This window comes from Strigops habroptila, chromosome 4 (assembly GCF_004027225.2).
Source record: "Strigops habroptila isolate Jane chromosome 4, bStrHab1.2.pri, whole genome shotgun sequence".
Lineage (NCBI taxonomy): Eukaryota > Metazoa > Chordata > Aves > Psittaciformes > Psittacidae > Strigops > Strigops habroptila.
Window position 1 is genome coordinate 58,523,489 of NC_046358.1, and position 16,664 is coordinate 58,540,152.

At 36.9% G+C, this 16,664-nt stretch overlaps 1 protein-coding gene across 1 annotated transcript; it reads left to right on the forward strand.

Annotated features, from left to right (window-relative positions):
• The first annotated feature begins 1,826 nt into the window (after positions 1-1,826).
• TESMIN (testis expressed metallothionein like protein) lies at positions 1,827-15,785 on the forward strand. The gene is given in 11 exon segments (XM_030482241.1): positions 1,827-2,282; positions 4,202-4,319; positions 5,038-5,096; positions 7,557-7,677; positions 9,351-9,427; positions 10,838-10,929; positions 11,476-11,547; positions 12,134-12,236; positions 13,701-13,838; positions 14,386-14,561; positions 15,593-15,785. Coding segments are annotated over 11 exon segments (1,605 nt in total).
• The last annotated feature ends 879 nt before the right edge of the window (positions 15,786-16,664 follow it).

A 16,664-nucleotide genomic window follows, 5' to 3' on the forward strand; every position in this document is an offset into this window, starting at 1 on the left:
GAGTTGTAGAAAGGGCTCGAAGAACAGAAGCTGGAAGTCAGCTATTTCACAGCATCAGAAACTCGCTGAGGTTGGAAGGGGCCTCCAGAGGTCACCTGGTCCAACCAGCTGGCTGCTCGGGACTGTGTCCAAAGGGTGTTTTAGTATCTCCAAGGATGGAGACTCCACAACCTCCTTGGACGACCTGTGCCAGTGCTCAGTCCCCCAGATGGTAAAAAAGTGTTTCCTTATGTTCAGAAGGAAACTTCTGTGTTTCAGTTTGTGCCCATTGCCTCTGGTCCCGCCAATGGGCACTGTGGCAAAGAGCCTAGCTCCACCTTCTTTGCACAGTCCCTGCCACTTCGTACCTGTAGGCTCAACAGTCCTACCTCTCAGCCTTCCTTCATAGAAACGCTCTGGTCCCTTAAGCATCCTTATGGCCCTTTGTTGGGCACTCACCGGTACGATGCTGCCTCAGCACTGGACGCAGTACTTCGGTGTGGTCTCACTAGTGCACTCTTCTACATAGGTGATAACAAACAGCCCCTTGCTCAGCGCCGGGGTCCCGGTTTCTCTCTGCCTCCTTGTAACGCGGTGTGATTTCCAAGGTGAATTATACGTTAGATCCTAACGAACAAACCTGCGGGCGCGGTATGCGCTCGTTGGGAGCGGCGCCCCGGCGCGCGCACGGCGTCCGTTAACGTCGCGTCGCGGGGTGCTGCGCCGCCGGCCCCTGCGAGGCGGGAGCTGCTGTGGTGCAGGGTGAGCGGCCGGCGGGACGGGGCAGGCTCGTCCCCTCCCGCCCGGGGGATCCGTCGCGGGAGGCGGGAGGGCACCCGGAGCTGCCGGGCGGGGCTCGTCTCCCCGTTCCGCCCCGGAGGTGGTGGTGGTCGGTGCATGTGGTTCAGAAAGCCCTCAGAGCGCTGGTGGATCCCAAGCCGGGCCTGGGGCATGGGCGGCTTCACCCTCCCCATATTGAGTAGGTCTGAACCCAGGAACAGTGGTGGTGGCAGTACAGGTGGTCTTGGCCTGTGATTTTGTAATGGGGCCTCGTGGTACGCGGAGTAGAAGTGCTTTGGCTCACATTGGTTATTGGCAATAGTGACATGACAGATACAGTTTGATCTTAATGTGCTACTTACTGATACAAACTTAAAATTGTGTAATAATCATAGATTCACAGATTGGTTTCAGTTGGAAAGGACGTTAAAGCTCATCCAGTTCCAAACCCCTGCCACAGGCAGGGACACCTTGCACTAGACCAGGTTGCTCCAAGCCCTGTGCAACCTGGCCTTGGACACTGCCAGGGATGGGGCAGCAACAGCTTCTCTGGGCAACCTCTGCCAGGGCCTCACCACCCGCACAGGAAAGAACTTCTTCCTAATATTTCATTTGAATCTCCCCTCTGTCAGTTTAAAACCATTCCCCTTGTCCTGTCACTACAGGCCCTTGTAAAAAGCCGCTCTCCAGATTTCTTGTTGGCCCCTTTGGGCACTAGGAGCTGCTAAAGCTGAGTAGTAAAATTCTCATTTAAGTCTGAATGCTGTTAACGTGTTCAAAAAGTACGAAGAATGTGTTCTGGTAAAAGCAGTTTGTTTGTGTTGGCACGGTGGCCTACGTTTTCTGACAGATTCAGAACCCTGACAACCTCTTCTAGATTGTAAATTCCACAGTTATGTGTTAATTGGGTTAATCTTCATTATTATATGTACGTGTTATTTGATTAAGACTCTTTCATTCAATTTCAGATAGAAAAGCTATTCAGAAGAATACCAAAATATAAAATTCAATTATCTTCAATGGGAAAAAAAAATAATAATTAAGCTGTTGACAGTCTGTCCATGACTATGGAGATATCATTTGATATAATAGACAGTGGGCTTGTGACTGTAATATTTAGTAAAAATAGTCCTGTTAGTTCTGAAAACTTAAATCTGGAAACTGTAGTAATTAATAATCCCATTGAAGAAGGATTGCTATCTAGTCAAGACAATCATTTATACACTGTAAATGTGGAAGAGACTTTGTTAGATCACTTCAAGTATCCACTTACCAATGAAAATCAAGATACGGTAATAAAAGTTGAAGAACAGCCACATGGAAACAACAGCTGTGATGAAGATCTTGAAAAACACAAGGGATTAAATCTTCCAGAAGAAGCTGAACATATGCATTCGCCTTACCTGCCTTCAAATGATGCCCCCATTTCTTCTGTAATGATGCAGCATAAAAATCCCAGTGTTCCAACTTCAACCATTTTCTCTCCTGCAGGAACAGTCAATCAGAATGTCAGAACTATACCAGTAAGATTAAGTGAAATAGGAATTTTTATACATTTATGCTTGTTTGTGACTTACATGTGGGGAATTGCCGCATTAGAACTTATACGGGAACCACATGATGTTTAAAGTTATGTTATAAATTTTATATTAGAACAAACGTAGTAGTAAACACAGAAATAAATTTCTGGTTTATATTGCCAGAAGTAGCATGCAGCTGAACATATGGTTCTGACTGCAGTTCTTTTTTGTCAAGGTTACGAGCCGTATTTTTAAATGGCAGGGTAGTTATTTTGCTCCTTAAAAGAACCTTATCATGTCACAAATATGCCCACTTTGGTTTTATATACTACTGTCTGTATTAGCAACTATTAGGCAGTTGTACAAAGTACAAATAGAATATTAACTTTTGTTCTTTAGTTCCACAGGTAACACACTTGTCACCTTAAAATTTATAGTCCAATTGAGTTAAAAAGCAACTTATTTGGAGCAGTAAACTGTAGCCTGTAATGTTAAGTCTCCATGGGGAAAGTAGTTTCATAAGAGAGGGGTTTCCTATTGCTTTCAATGCTTGGTAGCTTTTCTGTATAGTTTGAAGTTACATTTTCTGTGTTTGATCAATTACTATCTAGAAAGATATGCAGCATAAAGCTTCTTGTGATGCTCACAGGACCAAATCCACCTGCTTATTGCAGGCTGCTTTTAAAAGGGCACTGAGATCTCAAAATAGCTTCCTTTAAGAAGCTATCTTGAGATACTTAAGCGTACCTGTTGATTTTTTTCCACATAAATATTTTGACAAACAATGCTGTTCTCAGATTCCAAAATGAAAAGTACTAACAAACTCACAAAAATCACTTTGTTGAAAATGAGGTCTAATTTTCCCTTGCAATATCTTACTAAGATCACAGCGGGGCTGCCTGTGCAGGACAAGTTCTATCACAGAAATCATTGATACCCAGCCCAGTGTGTTTCCTAGTGGTGTTTTGTCCTGAGGTGCTCGAGGTTTGCTCTGATAGTTACCTTACGTGTTCTGTTTGGGTTTTTTTTTATTTCAGGTTACGATATAGTTTAAAAGTATCTCTGGCTTGGAAGGTTTTTTACACACAATAATGCTCAGGACACACACAATGTTCAGTATTCTCAGTAGTTCTTTAATAATTGAGACCTTCAATGTTTGAAATGTTATTAAGATACAAAAGACTGGTGGAAGCCTCTAGAAAATAAAGATGTGATTAAGGAATAACAGTTGCTTTCTGCAAAGACAAGTTGAAGATAGTGATCTTCACAATCTCTGTACAAGGAGCTGAAAATTAGAGTTAGAAAAAGAATCTTTCTGACCAGCTCTCTTTCTAGTATCCTTACAGTTCATCACACTAGATCTGCAGGTTTTCTTAATCTGCCCTGTTTCTTGAAGGATTAGAACAAAATTCTATGAGATTATAAATAATTTTATTGAAAGAAAGCAAGCTGATCGGTTGTTTCTATGCTGCTTGCTTGCCCTCCTAAACTGCTGTCAATATGAAGAGGAAGCACAGCACACACACGTAGAGAGCAGATTTTCCAGCCTGAACAATCTCAATTCCAATTTGAAACTAGAAAATAGTTGATTTCTGTCTTTGTTCCATTTTCTGTTAATTCCATTTGATTTTGAAAATACACATGTAGGTATTAAGTACGATGTTATTATAGTTGTAAATGCACTAGGTCAGAGCCATAACTGTATTTTGAGAAGAAAAAGCGGAAATAATATTCTAAGTGTAAAATGGTATCTGGTAATGCTCGGTGGGCTGCAGCATTTATGTGCTTAATTATGTCATGAAAATCTAAATAACTTCCAATTTCCAAGGTAACTTTAAGGCAGATTTTTGTTTATTCATTTTGCTTTCCAAAAATTTAATCATTTAATGCATAAAATAGAAATGAAACATTCTTTTCTTCAGGTGTTCAGATCATTCATACCTCCAGTTGCAGGTGAGAATAAAGGTATTTGTTATGACCAATTTAAAGGAATCCAAAACAGTACTATGCAGTTAGAAAACTTGATGAGTTGCTTAAATGGTAAGTTCCCCAAGTGACTGGGATGGATTTTTATTTTTTTTTTTCTCCTCCTCTAAGCTTAGGGAAGGATTTAAACAGCTAAATAAATTAATTTTGGGATTTGGCAAATTTCAGTATGAGCCTTTCTGATAATGTTAATATAACTAAGATGTTTGAAAGGAGAATGGACCACTGTTTGATCATGTGTGTTAATGTTGCTTCAACCACTTAGTTCAGTCTTTTCATTTTCTCTTTCTCCCCAGTTCCTGCAGGGGACTGTGAAGAATATATTCCTTCTTGCAGGACATTTTTTATTTTTTATTAAGTTGAACAATTTCACTTTGAAGTTTAACCAGCGGTTATGAAAGTTGGGTGGTTGGTACTGACGCTGCTGATGACATTAAGCTTGTGAGCAGGTGTTTGGTATGTTCTGCCCTTGACCTGTTCACATTCCTGCTCAGGGTTAAACTGACTGCTAGGTTGGATCTTACAAGGTAGTTTATCTTGAAGCTGAATAAATTCTACAAAATGATCACAATAAAGCTTTTAAAGGCATCAAAAAGACACAAAGTGAAGCCTGTTTTTCCCAGCAAGCCTGTTACAGAAGAATATGAAGTACTTCTTTTACAAGAATGTAATGTAGCGACACCAGAATCTCTTTCATTGATCCTGTAAAGGAGCTCTTGGTATAAAACACTGATCTTTTTATAAACAAAACATGCTTAATTTTATGTACTAGAATCTGCAAGTGATATCTATGGCTTACTTCAGGCTAGTGCTTCTGTCTATGATGAAATAGTAAGTATGCATGCAAGATTTTATTATTATTGGAAGGATCTGTCCAAGTGTTGAATATCTAAAATGTGATTTATTCTGTGTGCCAGAGGGTAAAAGGTTCTTTCACTGTGCTATCTGATCTGTTCAGAAAAGAGAGGGAAAGAAATATGTTGCTCTGTAGATTTCCTACACTGCTACATTGTGGAGGAAGGAAGAGTAGCATCTGGAATTTTCTCCTATTTCTGTTCCTGCTGGCTCCTCTTGTTAGCCATTTGCACATTCTTGTTCCAGTTCAAGCCAGTTGCTGAGGGGAAGTGTGTGTGGGGACTTCTCCTAAGGCCACCCAAACACAGTGGAACTCCGCCAAATACCCCTGGACAGCTGATTGGTATTTGAGCCTTTATCGCATGTGCAGTGCATATAAAGGAACAGGGCTGAGGGTGAAAATCTGGCTTTTACATTATCATTCCTGGCCTAAGGAGAGATAGGATCAGAGAAAGGGTTGGATCAGTTTGGGTTGGAAGGGACCTTCAAAGGTCATCTAGTCCAACCCCTTGCAATGAGCAGGGATATCTTCAACTAGATCAGGTTGCCCAGAACCACATCCAGCCTGGCCTCAAATGTCTCCAGGGATGGTGCATCCACCACCTCTCTGGGCAACCTGTGCCTGTGTTTTACCATCCTCATTGTAAAAATTTCTTCCTCATGTCCAGCCTGAATCTCCCCTCTTTTAGTTTAAAACCATCACCCCTTGTCCTAGTGCAACAGGACCTGCTAAAAAGTCTCTCCTGATCTTTCTTATGGGCCCCTTTTATGTACTGAAAGGCTCCATATCTTTCCTGTACTGAGGACTCCAGAGTTGGACGCAGTACTCCAGGTGAGGTCTCACCAGAGCAGAGTAGAGGGGCAGAATGTTCTTTGCAACTTAGTCTCTTAAAATGCTTGAGTTTTTCAAATGTAATTTCACAGATATATGCAAGATGAACTGGAGAAATTCAGGTATTTCATGAAAAGGAGATTTCTGAAAATTACTGGAATTTTGTAGCCGTGTTTTTCAAGGTTGTCCATTCAGTGTTTTAAAGTGTGTATTGAGAAGGACAAGGCTTCATCTGGAAGGGTGACTTCCTAGGAGATGACATTATAATAAGTTAATGGATTGGTAAGATAGGAGAGAAATTGGTTTTCAACAAATGCAACATTCATGATGGAATGCCATGGCACACAGTAGTTCATCACTGTAACAAAAGCTCATTTTAGAACAGTGTGATTTATAGGTATAGCTGAATTTGCAGTCCGGTCTCAGGTGACTACTTCTTACTTAATACCCAATGATCCCCAGTCACGTTATATAATTCAAGATTAATTCTAGTTTTGCATAATTTGCTGTGACTATTGCCTAACTTCTCCAAGGCTGTTTAGAAATCAATTGATGCTTCATGATGTTGGAGACACTGAACGCCATTGCTACTGTGAAGTATATTACTGTTCATTGTTATTCTTCAGGAATATCTTTACTTGAAATATAACCAAAAGTCACTCTGCCATTGACAAGTAAGTTAACTATTCTCAGTATTATACTTGAATACAATCCTCTCTTTAAGACTTCTGATTTCTGCAGATACATTTTAAAATTTATTGTATTTGCTTGGAATTTGAAGTAGATTTTAAAGCATGCCTGTGAAGTGTTAAAACTTTATATTTCAGCATGAGGTAAGAGAGGCAGTTAGTAATGTTACTGAGACTCAACAAGCCAGAACAATTTTTCAGAGTTCAAATGTTGACGAGTCTGGCTGCAAGTTATTAGCATTGCACAGTGTAACGGAGGAATCCAGATGTTCACACAGAAATGATTGCAGCTCTGTGGTAGTTACATCCTGTAATTGATAGCAAAACTGTATGCTAGAGAAAATTAACTTCTTTGTAGCACACTAGCACCAGGAAGTCACACTTAGTAAGCGTGGTATCAAAAAATAATAAGGCAGTCGCTTTCTTGGATTCAGAGTCTATATTTTATCTGCTTATAGTGCTACTTTATATAGATGTTGTTTTCTATTTAACAGCTGGAAACAAAGAATCCCAATGTGAAGATTATTCATCCAAAGGAAAAGTTTTGATTTAAAATCACAGTTAAAGAAATGAAATGAAACATTAATGTTCTGGTTAGGGAACTGAATCCGAAGCCAGCACTAGTAAATAGCTAGAATCAGCTCTATAAAGCCTCATGGAGCAATTTAGAGAATCAGGAATCCATATCACTTAGGCTGAGGAGCTACAGCATTAGATCTCAATAGCTGCTTTAAAAAACAAATTGAAATTAAGGAGCAAAAACCAAACATCTAATGTCATAATGATCCATTTGTTTGAGAGATTCCAGTCTGTGATTATGCTTCTTTATAAGACAGCTGGTACTCTTATGAAAACTTTTATATGCTTAGAATTACAGTTTTTAGATGAAAGCTAATCATTAGTTATTCGTTCCAGGTTATCTGCCAGCTGGAAGGAGGTACTCAAACAATCTGTATAAACAGTTGTGGCACACAAGAACTAAAACCAGTTCATCTAATTTCAGAGTATCATGACCAACATAATTATCTTCAATCAGGTATAATAAAAATGAAAATTATCTCTAGCCTGTCACATAGTATGTTACTGTGCAACTGAATGTGTTTATATTCTTGAGCATCAACAGCAGGACATGAGTCAAAGCTAATGTAGCTATCACCAGTTATTATTTTACTTTACTTTGTAACTGAAAAATTGCTAGGTGCTTCAGTGTAATAAAAATGATCTAAAGGATATGTTGAATTTATTGAAAGTTTTTAATATACAGATTACTTTCCGTATAACGCACATTTAGCATAAACACGAGCATACATTTGCGTTTACCCTAGTTTGCCACCGTGTGTCACTGTTTCTTTATAAACGAGGAGCAGCGTTGAGGGCTATGGGTCTATTTTAGTCTTCGGATTCGGAATGTCTCTCTAATATTTACGTCATTATGTGAATTTGAAATACCATCAGTTTTTAAAGAAAGTAGTTTAATGAAAAGTACTTAATGATATTTAGATGGAGTAGCACATTTTAATCTCAGCAGCAACAAAGTATTTGTGTTTAGTTTTAATTTAAATAGATATTTTTTTACCCAAAAATAGCTTCCTCAAAAACATTACTAACATTGTTTATTTCATTATGTATTGTTATAACTTTATTACAGTGGTGCACTTTGATGGCAATGAGAAAACAAAGCTTTTTAATGGTAGGCACCATACAAGCACAAGTACTGCTCTCAATACCAATAGGTGCTGAGTATGAGCATTTCTCAGCAGATGCACTAGGTATGGAGCCTATTCACTTATGTTGTCCAGAAGCCATCAGAAGAATAAACCAGGCACATGCAAGTTAAACCTCATGGTCTTTTATAAAATCCAAATTCTTGTTTATTTGCTGTAATGGTAGGGAAGAAAAAGCTGAGGAGGAATGCACTGGCATATGTTTTTTTAGTTTTTATTTGCTTGAGCTTTCTTCTGTTTTACTCATCTTCACAGTAAGTAAAAGAATTTGGTCCAGAAATAAAACTTCTGCATTTTCTTTCTTTAGTTGGGAAGGAAATAAGTACAGGTGTAAGATTCATCTTGTAATCTTACTATGACTGATTGGTTTTTTCCGCAAAAGCTAGGATGTTCATATACTCACATGCAGGTCTTCACTAGGACTTACACAAAGACTTAGTCTTGCAGCAACAGTTTCTCCATAGGTTTTTAGTATTTTTTTTGATAAGCTAAAGACCTCTGTTCCAGATGCTCTCTCAGAACTCTGGAAATTTGTAAAATAAGAACTGAGGATAAATATATTTAATTGTTTCTGGTGTTCTTCTTATCAAAATATTTTAAGTCTATGGCATTTGTATTTAAATGTACTTGGTGTCATAGAGTAAAACCAGCCTATGCTCAAATTCCTAGCTGAAAAATTGGTGGTGGTTGGTCTGTCAAGGGTGTTTTTCTGTGGTCAGGTTTTTATTCTTGGAGGTTTTTTTGCAATGAAAAAAACATTTCTGGAGAGAAAACTTCTAGATCCTTCATTGACACTGTTTATTGTAGAGTAAGTATGGATTCAGAACTATGCTAACAGAAGGCAGATGGCCTCAGGTGATTTTTTTAATTAACAAAATAAGTTGAAGATACAAATTTACCTGTATGCTTAGTTAAAAAAATATGTATGCATAAATGAAATTTTGTACACCATGAGTAGTTCTTCAGGTAAGGGTCTTCTTTTCAGATGTGGACAACCCTGTAACAGCTGTACTGGGGCAAATTTCGCCTGTTCCAGGTGAACTGGTTCTAAATGAGCAAGAGGTAAAGCTCTGTCCTTTAAACTTGTCAATTTCAGTATACACTCTTTTTCCTTTTCTTAAAATGTGTTGTTAAGTCTATGTTGGGAAGTAATAATTGTATGCATTTTCTAAAGACAGTTTAGCTAGTTAGGACAGATTGGTTGTGTACTCAGTAGGCTTTCTGCACATAAAGTTTTCTGATTTCAACATCTTCTAGAATACCAGAATTAAAAATACAGTTTTCCATATGAAAAATAAATTTATTTCAGTTTTGAAACCTTGATTTTGGTATGATATAGAATATATTATTTCTAAGAACCTTTTTAAGATACTTTTGAGGTGAAGGAAAGCGCATTGACTTTTACCAGAAGAAGGGAACTATTTCCTTCCAGTAAGTTTCTTTACACTCTTTTCTCCTGATTAGGATTTAACAGTCATTAAGTCTCTATAATTTTTGTTGATGAAGATTGAACAGAAGACTAAAAATCTTTGCAGATGTTTGGCTTCTCATGTATTACTTCCAACAGAGCTGGTAGCAAGAATCACTGCAATTTTTTAATTGTTAACTTTTTATTTGTGTGAAGTGAAGATGTGATGTTGGTACAAACACGGCAAATGGTTTGTGGATAGCAGCCACTATTATAAAAAAGGGAAGAAAAAGCCCAAGGGTCAGACTGAATAATGACCTAGGGAGTCTTTAATCCCTAGAAGTGGTATGTCTGCAAATAGGTGCCTAAATGTTCTGGAGCAGTGATGTAGTCAAGCTTGTAATTCTTCTCTAGCTTTATCCCAAATTAGTTGTTTCCTAGATATCTTTTCTTGCTTTAAATATGCTAAATTTCCTCTTCTTTATGGTCACCTAAGATTAGTCACCTACTTGCAGTTATTCACTGTTCCTCCATTACTGGTAGTACCAGCATAATCCTAATTGCTCTTCCCTTGTCTTTCTACATAACTAGGCCTTTATTAATCATATGTCTGAAGAGACAACAGATCTATAGTGTGTTTTCTTGGTCTATGAGCTGATTATTTTTTTAAATTTTGCTTAGTCTTCTACCAATTAGATGTCATATTGCAGATTAATTTAATGTAAGTCATAAAGTCACTAGCCAATTTCAACTGACCACTGGAATTAAAAGCAACTAAACCTAGAATTATCAGTAAATTGAAGCTAGCATGCCAACACTGCAGCACTGAAAGCTGTTCTTGGTTCTTTGCATTGGGAGAATTGGGATTCCTGACATCCTGAATGGTTTCCAAGAAGAGATGCATGCTGTTTTCATGGCTCTTTACTTCCACGAGTTTTTATTAGAAACCTTGGCACTCACATTATCCCTGCAGCATTTTCTTTGTGTTACTTCTTCTGTTTGCTTACAAAAGTATATTTTTTTAAAATAATATAAACAAGATATATCCATTTTATCTTGAACAGTTTGAAAATGGACCTTTACGACCAGTAGCTAGCACTGCCACATTCGATCTAGAATCAGATCTGCATGGGCTAGTGAAAATGACCTCAGAGAGGTAAGATTCATGAAACACCTTACATCCATAATGACTTGTATTTTAAACTGGCAATGACTCCGAGACATTTTCGTGTTGCATAGCTGCTTCTCTCTTGTAATAAAAATGCAGTTCTGTAAGAACGCTTTCTGTATGTATCTTGTTAGTCATGATGTCAGGTGCTGATGGTCCAGACTATGTAGGAGGGTTTCAGGTTATGTTTCCAAATCTAATCATCACGTGTTTAGCCTATATTTCTAACACTAATGGAATTATTTTAATAATATTTAATTGTGGATCATTTTTAAATAAGATGCAAGTCCAGCATGAATGGTGAGAGAGCTTTGCGGCTGCACAATAGGCAGCTGTTGTGGATAGCAGGAAATTATGGGTTGCTTATTCTCTTTTTCTCATGTACTCTCTAAGGCCACACTTGTAAGTAGCACCAGTATAGGTGTAAAAAAATAAAATCAGTATTTATTGTTTCAAAACTATAGAATAACTAGTTTTCATTGTAGTTGTGTTTAAGGTTTTTTTTCAAATTTTTTCCTTTTCCAACCTGTGTAGCTTACCTTTTCATTCAGGGGTTACAAAGTCTAAGAAACCATGTAACTGCACAAGATCTCAGTGTCTTAAATTGTAAGTAATAATTTATCAACATTTAATAAATGCTTGTAACAGTGCATGATGAAAGGACAAACATAGAAGAAATGTGTGCTTTAAAATGAACAATACATATGTGTCAAAAATTACTCATCTGAAACTGAGTTAGAAATATCACCATTTGATGTAAAGTAGTGTCACACAAGCTCAGAATTTGCAGAGGTATAGATGACTGCTTATAATCCAAATTATGAAAATTAAAAGAGAAGCTAGAAGAATTGTTCAGAGCATATCTGGAAAATCCGATGTAGGATGCAAATGCTGTATACTAAAATGGAATTTCTCTTTGTTGCTGCTGCTTTTGTACAGAAGTAATATGCACAGAGATGTACACATGATAATTAAAGGTTGATTCATTGATGAACTAGGTGTATTTTACAAAATGTAAAATTGAAAGAGAGAGAGAAGGTCTTTGTCTAGGTTTGGGTGAGATTAAAGTACAGAGGAAGGAACATTTTCATAAGTAGAAACTGAACATTCTGCCTAGAAGTAGAATTTAAATATTTGCACTTAAAGCAGTTAAGATTTTAATTTCTTATTTTATTTTACGTGTTAATCATAGATATTGTGATTGCTTTGCCAATGGTGATTTTTGCAACAACTGCAACTGCAAGAATTGTTACAACAATCAACTTCACGAAACTGAGAGATTTAAAGCCATTAAGGTGAAAAAAAAGAGTACAGTACACACTGGTGTTAGCTTCATGTATGAAAAATATCACGGTATTGTTTTTTCCACTAGTTACAGTATTTGAAATATGTTATTTTTAATCTAAATAAAGCTAAGTGTTGCTTCTATTATTCTTACATAAAGAAATCTAGGGATTTCTTTCCTTTTTTTAATAGAATTTCCAATACTTTGGATTAAACTTAGTGACATGTTAGCCATATGATATTTTTTATTCAAGCCCAAATTTAATTTCAGAAATTCTTTTCACTTGAAGGAAAATTTATTGTATCCCAAAGTCACACAGTAGGAAAACAAATTATTACTATCCAAATTATTATTCTCATTAATAGATCTTCTACAGCTGTCTGTGTTAGTCTTTCTGGTTGACCCATGCAGCATTGCAAAGTTAGCTCTGCTAGCAGCAGCACTGAACCCTGCACTAGTGAGAAGCAGGTTGCTTCTACGTTTGGAGGCTGATGGAGTGGAATAAAGAATAATACGTGGGCTAATTTTTGCGTGTATATCAAATGGCACAATCTGGGCAATAAATTAATCTAATACATGTATTATGTTTTGTACATGTGAAAGTGATAATGAGAAGTATTATTTTACTGCTGATGCTCAAAGAATATAAGAACAGCTTTGTGCTTCTTGTATACAACTCTCCGGAACACTTTTTGCATCATTCACATCATTTTGGGATTCTACAAGACAGTGATCTAATCAGAGTTAGACTTTGCCACATCCAACCAGTCAAAGCCACAGCAGTTTTTGCCATCAATGTGCAACAACTAGTTTTCAAATCAGATGTTTGTGTGTAGTTCAGCTGATGGGGTTGTTGGTGTCTAAGCACTCCTCTCACTGCTGTAGATGTCATCTTGTAAAACATGATAGATCTTCTTTGTCAGTGACGAAAGCATACCTGTGCCATCCATAAATATTGCACATAAAGGGCATCTAACCTCTTTACCTGCCTTTTAGTAGTCCATGGCATTGCAAGGTCTTGGGACATAACCTGCTGTTCCAATCCAATGCTGATGTGAGTGAACGGTCTTTGTATTGGGTCATTAATAAAACAAGATATATTTAAAACTTCTGAGATGTATGTAACTATCTATGCAAGGGTTCTTTCTTCACTGAGAACTTCTTATTTCTGATGAAAGTGGCATCAGCAGTGAAAGAAAACCAATCCCAAGAGAACAGTAGATTGGTCATTTAGGTTATTCCATAAAAAACAATGTAAGTTTCTTCCTGTGATAGAGGCAGGTTGGCTTTGTGTTCTGGAATCTTTGAATTCCTGCTCTCATGTGCCATGGAAGACTCCTTTATCCAAGGGCTTTATACCACCAATCATGAGAGTGGAAAGTAAGAACATATTTGTTAAACATTGGATCACAGTCATTCAGGTGTCTGAAAACATTTCTTTGAATTTCTTATAATCTAGCAATTTTTGTTTTAGGCCTGTCTTGATAGAAACCCAGCAGCTTTCTTACCAAAGATTGAGAAAAGGAAACTAAAAGAAATTAAACCTCACCATAACAAAGGATGTAACTGCAAGCGCTCAGAATGCCTCAAGAACTACTGCGAGTGCTTTGAGGTGCGTCAGGTGAAATCCACTCTTCAGTTACTTCCTTAACTTTGTATTCTGTAACTAGCCATTGCTAAAACTAATAATTTCTTTCTTTGCGTTTTTCATCACAATGCTTTTTGAACATAAGAGAGGCACCATCTTTTCCCTGTCGTGTCTTTAAAGAACTGAATCTGACTGAAGCTGATCAGCTAAAATTCTCAGTATTGGGAGCTCTCAACCAATGCCTTGCTCCAGAAGAAATGAGCAATGGTTTTCTGCTAATCCTGGTATTTTCTTTGCATCTGTGGTATTTTGTTATCTTGCAGAATTATGCACAAATTGATTAGACGACTGATATATCCATGTACAGAACATCAATCTCCGCGGAGAATCCATGGAAAAAACCCTGTCTTGCTTCCTTACTGAATTGATATTGATGGTCTTGCTCTAGGTGTATCCAAGACCAGAGCATCTACTATAAGTCCCTGGTGGCATAGCTTGAATGGTTGCTTGAATCTATGTTTAGTTTAAGATTTATACAATTTTTATTCTAAAAGTGTTCTATATTTGCCAGGCTAAAATTATGTGTTCCTCTATTTGCAAATGTATTGGTTGCAAAAATTATGAAGAAACTCCAGATGAAAAAATACAGTCAAATGTGCTAAACTACATGGACTTTGGAAATAATGAAGAAAATAGCCCAGTTTTAACATCAACATTCAAAATGTTGACCAAATCGAAGAAAGACAGGTGATTATTTGGAAATAGTAATACATAATTAATTGGTCTGACTTCATTAATGTTTTGTGTAGCCATTTTTATAAATATCTAAGAAATAGTGACAGATGGCCTATATACAGGAATTGCTTCATATAGCAATTGCTTCACCCTGTTTCTATAACTAAAAACATATCTAAAGGAGAGGCTGTAACTTTAAGTAGATGGTGTACAGAGTTTAGGGATATATGTATTAGTTCTGCTTACAAAACAGCAGTTATTTATGTATTTATCATACATTTAATTTTCTGAACCTTTTTCCCCCCTTAGCTACTTTATTTTTCATTCAGTTTCTCTGTTCTTAAATTTTTCTATGTTTAAGCATTCAACAAAACCTTGACCAAAGACGTACTAAGAAAATTGTTAATATTTTTCTGATGTTCAATTAAGAAACATGCTTATATCACTGCTTCTCTCCCATCTCTTCTTCCTTTGGTCCACCTCCTGTCAATTTTATGTGTTGGCAATTTGGATTGTAAAATATTCTAAGAAAGCCTGGTGTTGTTAATGTTTTCTAACATAGTTGTAGCCTAAACTCTAGTTTTTGTTGGTTTATAGTCATTTGCCTAGTAAACAGAAGCACCTGTTAATAACAATTAAAATTAATTAAACCACCTCTTTATTGATTTTAGGGAGCTTTACTCCAGGCTCTAAAATTTTCAGTTTGCATACATAATTTTCTTTGCTTCTTTGCATTAACCATTACCTTGAAATTCTTACCTGAATTCTGTTTTTAAAAATACTTTCTGACGATCTAGTTTTAAAATATTTTAATAATTTCTCTTGTTAGTAGTGTATTGATGGGGAAGATGGTGCCAAGTTATGCCTTTGCTTGAATCACACAATGAAATTCCTAGAGAGATATATCTTACAGCAACTACTGCAGCTACTCTTATTCAGCTCTGTGCATTCCAACTTTTAACTGAGTTTTGCAGTCTGTTCTTTAAATTATTTTGTGTATTTTAATGGAGGTATATTTCATGCAGTTTCTTTCCCCCTGTTAGGCAACCAGCTGTATGTATATCTTGGGAAGAAGTGAAAGCAGTATGTGCTTGTCTCCTGGCGCAAGCTCAAGAAGCAGAAGAACGAGGTTACTCTGTCTGTCTCGCTGAGCAGATGATCATGGAGGAATTTGGAAGATGTTTATCCCAGATCCTGCATGCATGATTAAAATCTAAAGGACTGAAAGTTGAATAACGTTCAGTGGATTATAGAGCCAAGAAATAATAATATTGCTATGCTGCCACAGTCTCCACAATTTTGCTGCTTAATGATCTTACTTTGATCTTTTGTGGGAATAATTTCTTTTACTTCAGCTGAATTCTTTTTGAATTATGGTGGTGTAAATGAAATCAGCATCATATCCAGCATTATTCTGAATAACTTAATGCTGTTGAAAGTTTATTATATTTTTTACTAAAACATTTTCTCTGTAGTTAGGGTCTTCTGAGCTAATTCTTCAATCTTTACCTAGACTCCTATTTAAATTAACTTTAAAATACTTTATTTCATGTTTATGTGGGTAAGGCAGAAATTTAAGTAAGAGATAGAAATTGAATTGCTTCAGACATCATAAAATAACCCACCTGTCTTAGGTGGGTTATTTTATGATGTCTGAAGCAATTCTATTTCTGGTGGTAGTAGGCAAATCCACTAAGTTTAGCTTTGGGTCTTCTTTGTTTTGGCAGCTTATTTTTGCTGTCTGCAAATGTACTATTCTTGGAAAATAGAACAATGTTGTCAGTAGATTTGGTATTTATTGTAGGAAGAAAAAACCACACCAGATTTTGTTCAATGTTAGATCTGTTAGACAGACGAGCCTCATAAAGAACAGGAGGATAATGACCTCCTTTTTACTACTGCTGTGAAGTACAAGAGTTTGTGATGGAAAAATATTTTAAGTACTTCTCATTTAGCATTGAAATTTGCTGAATCCTACATTTGCAATCCAGTTTCCCTTACAGCTTAGAATACACTTGTTTAATTATTCATTTGTCTTATGTGGACATTTTCTTTGTGACATTTCTTCCTCTTCTCGTTGCATTGTTGAGATAAGAGTAGATTTAATTTTCTTTA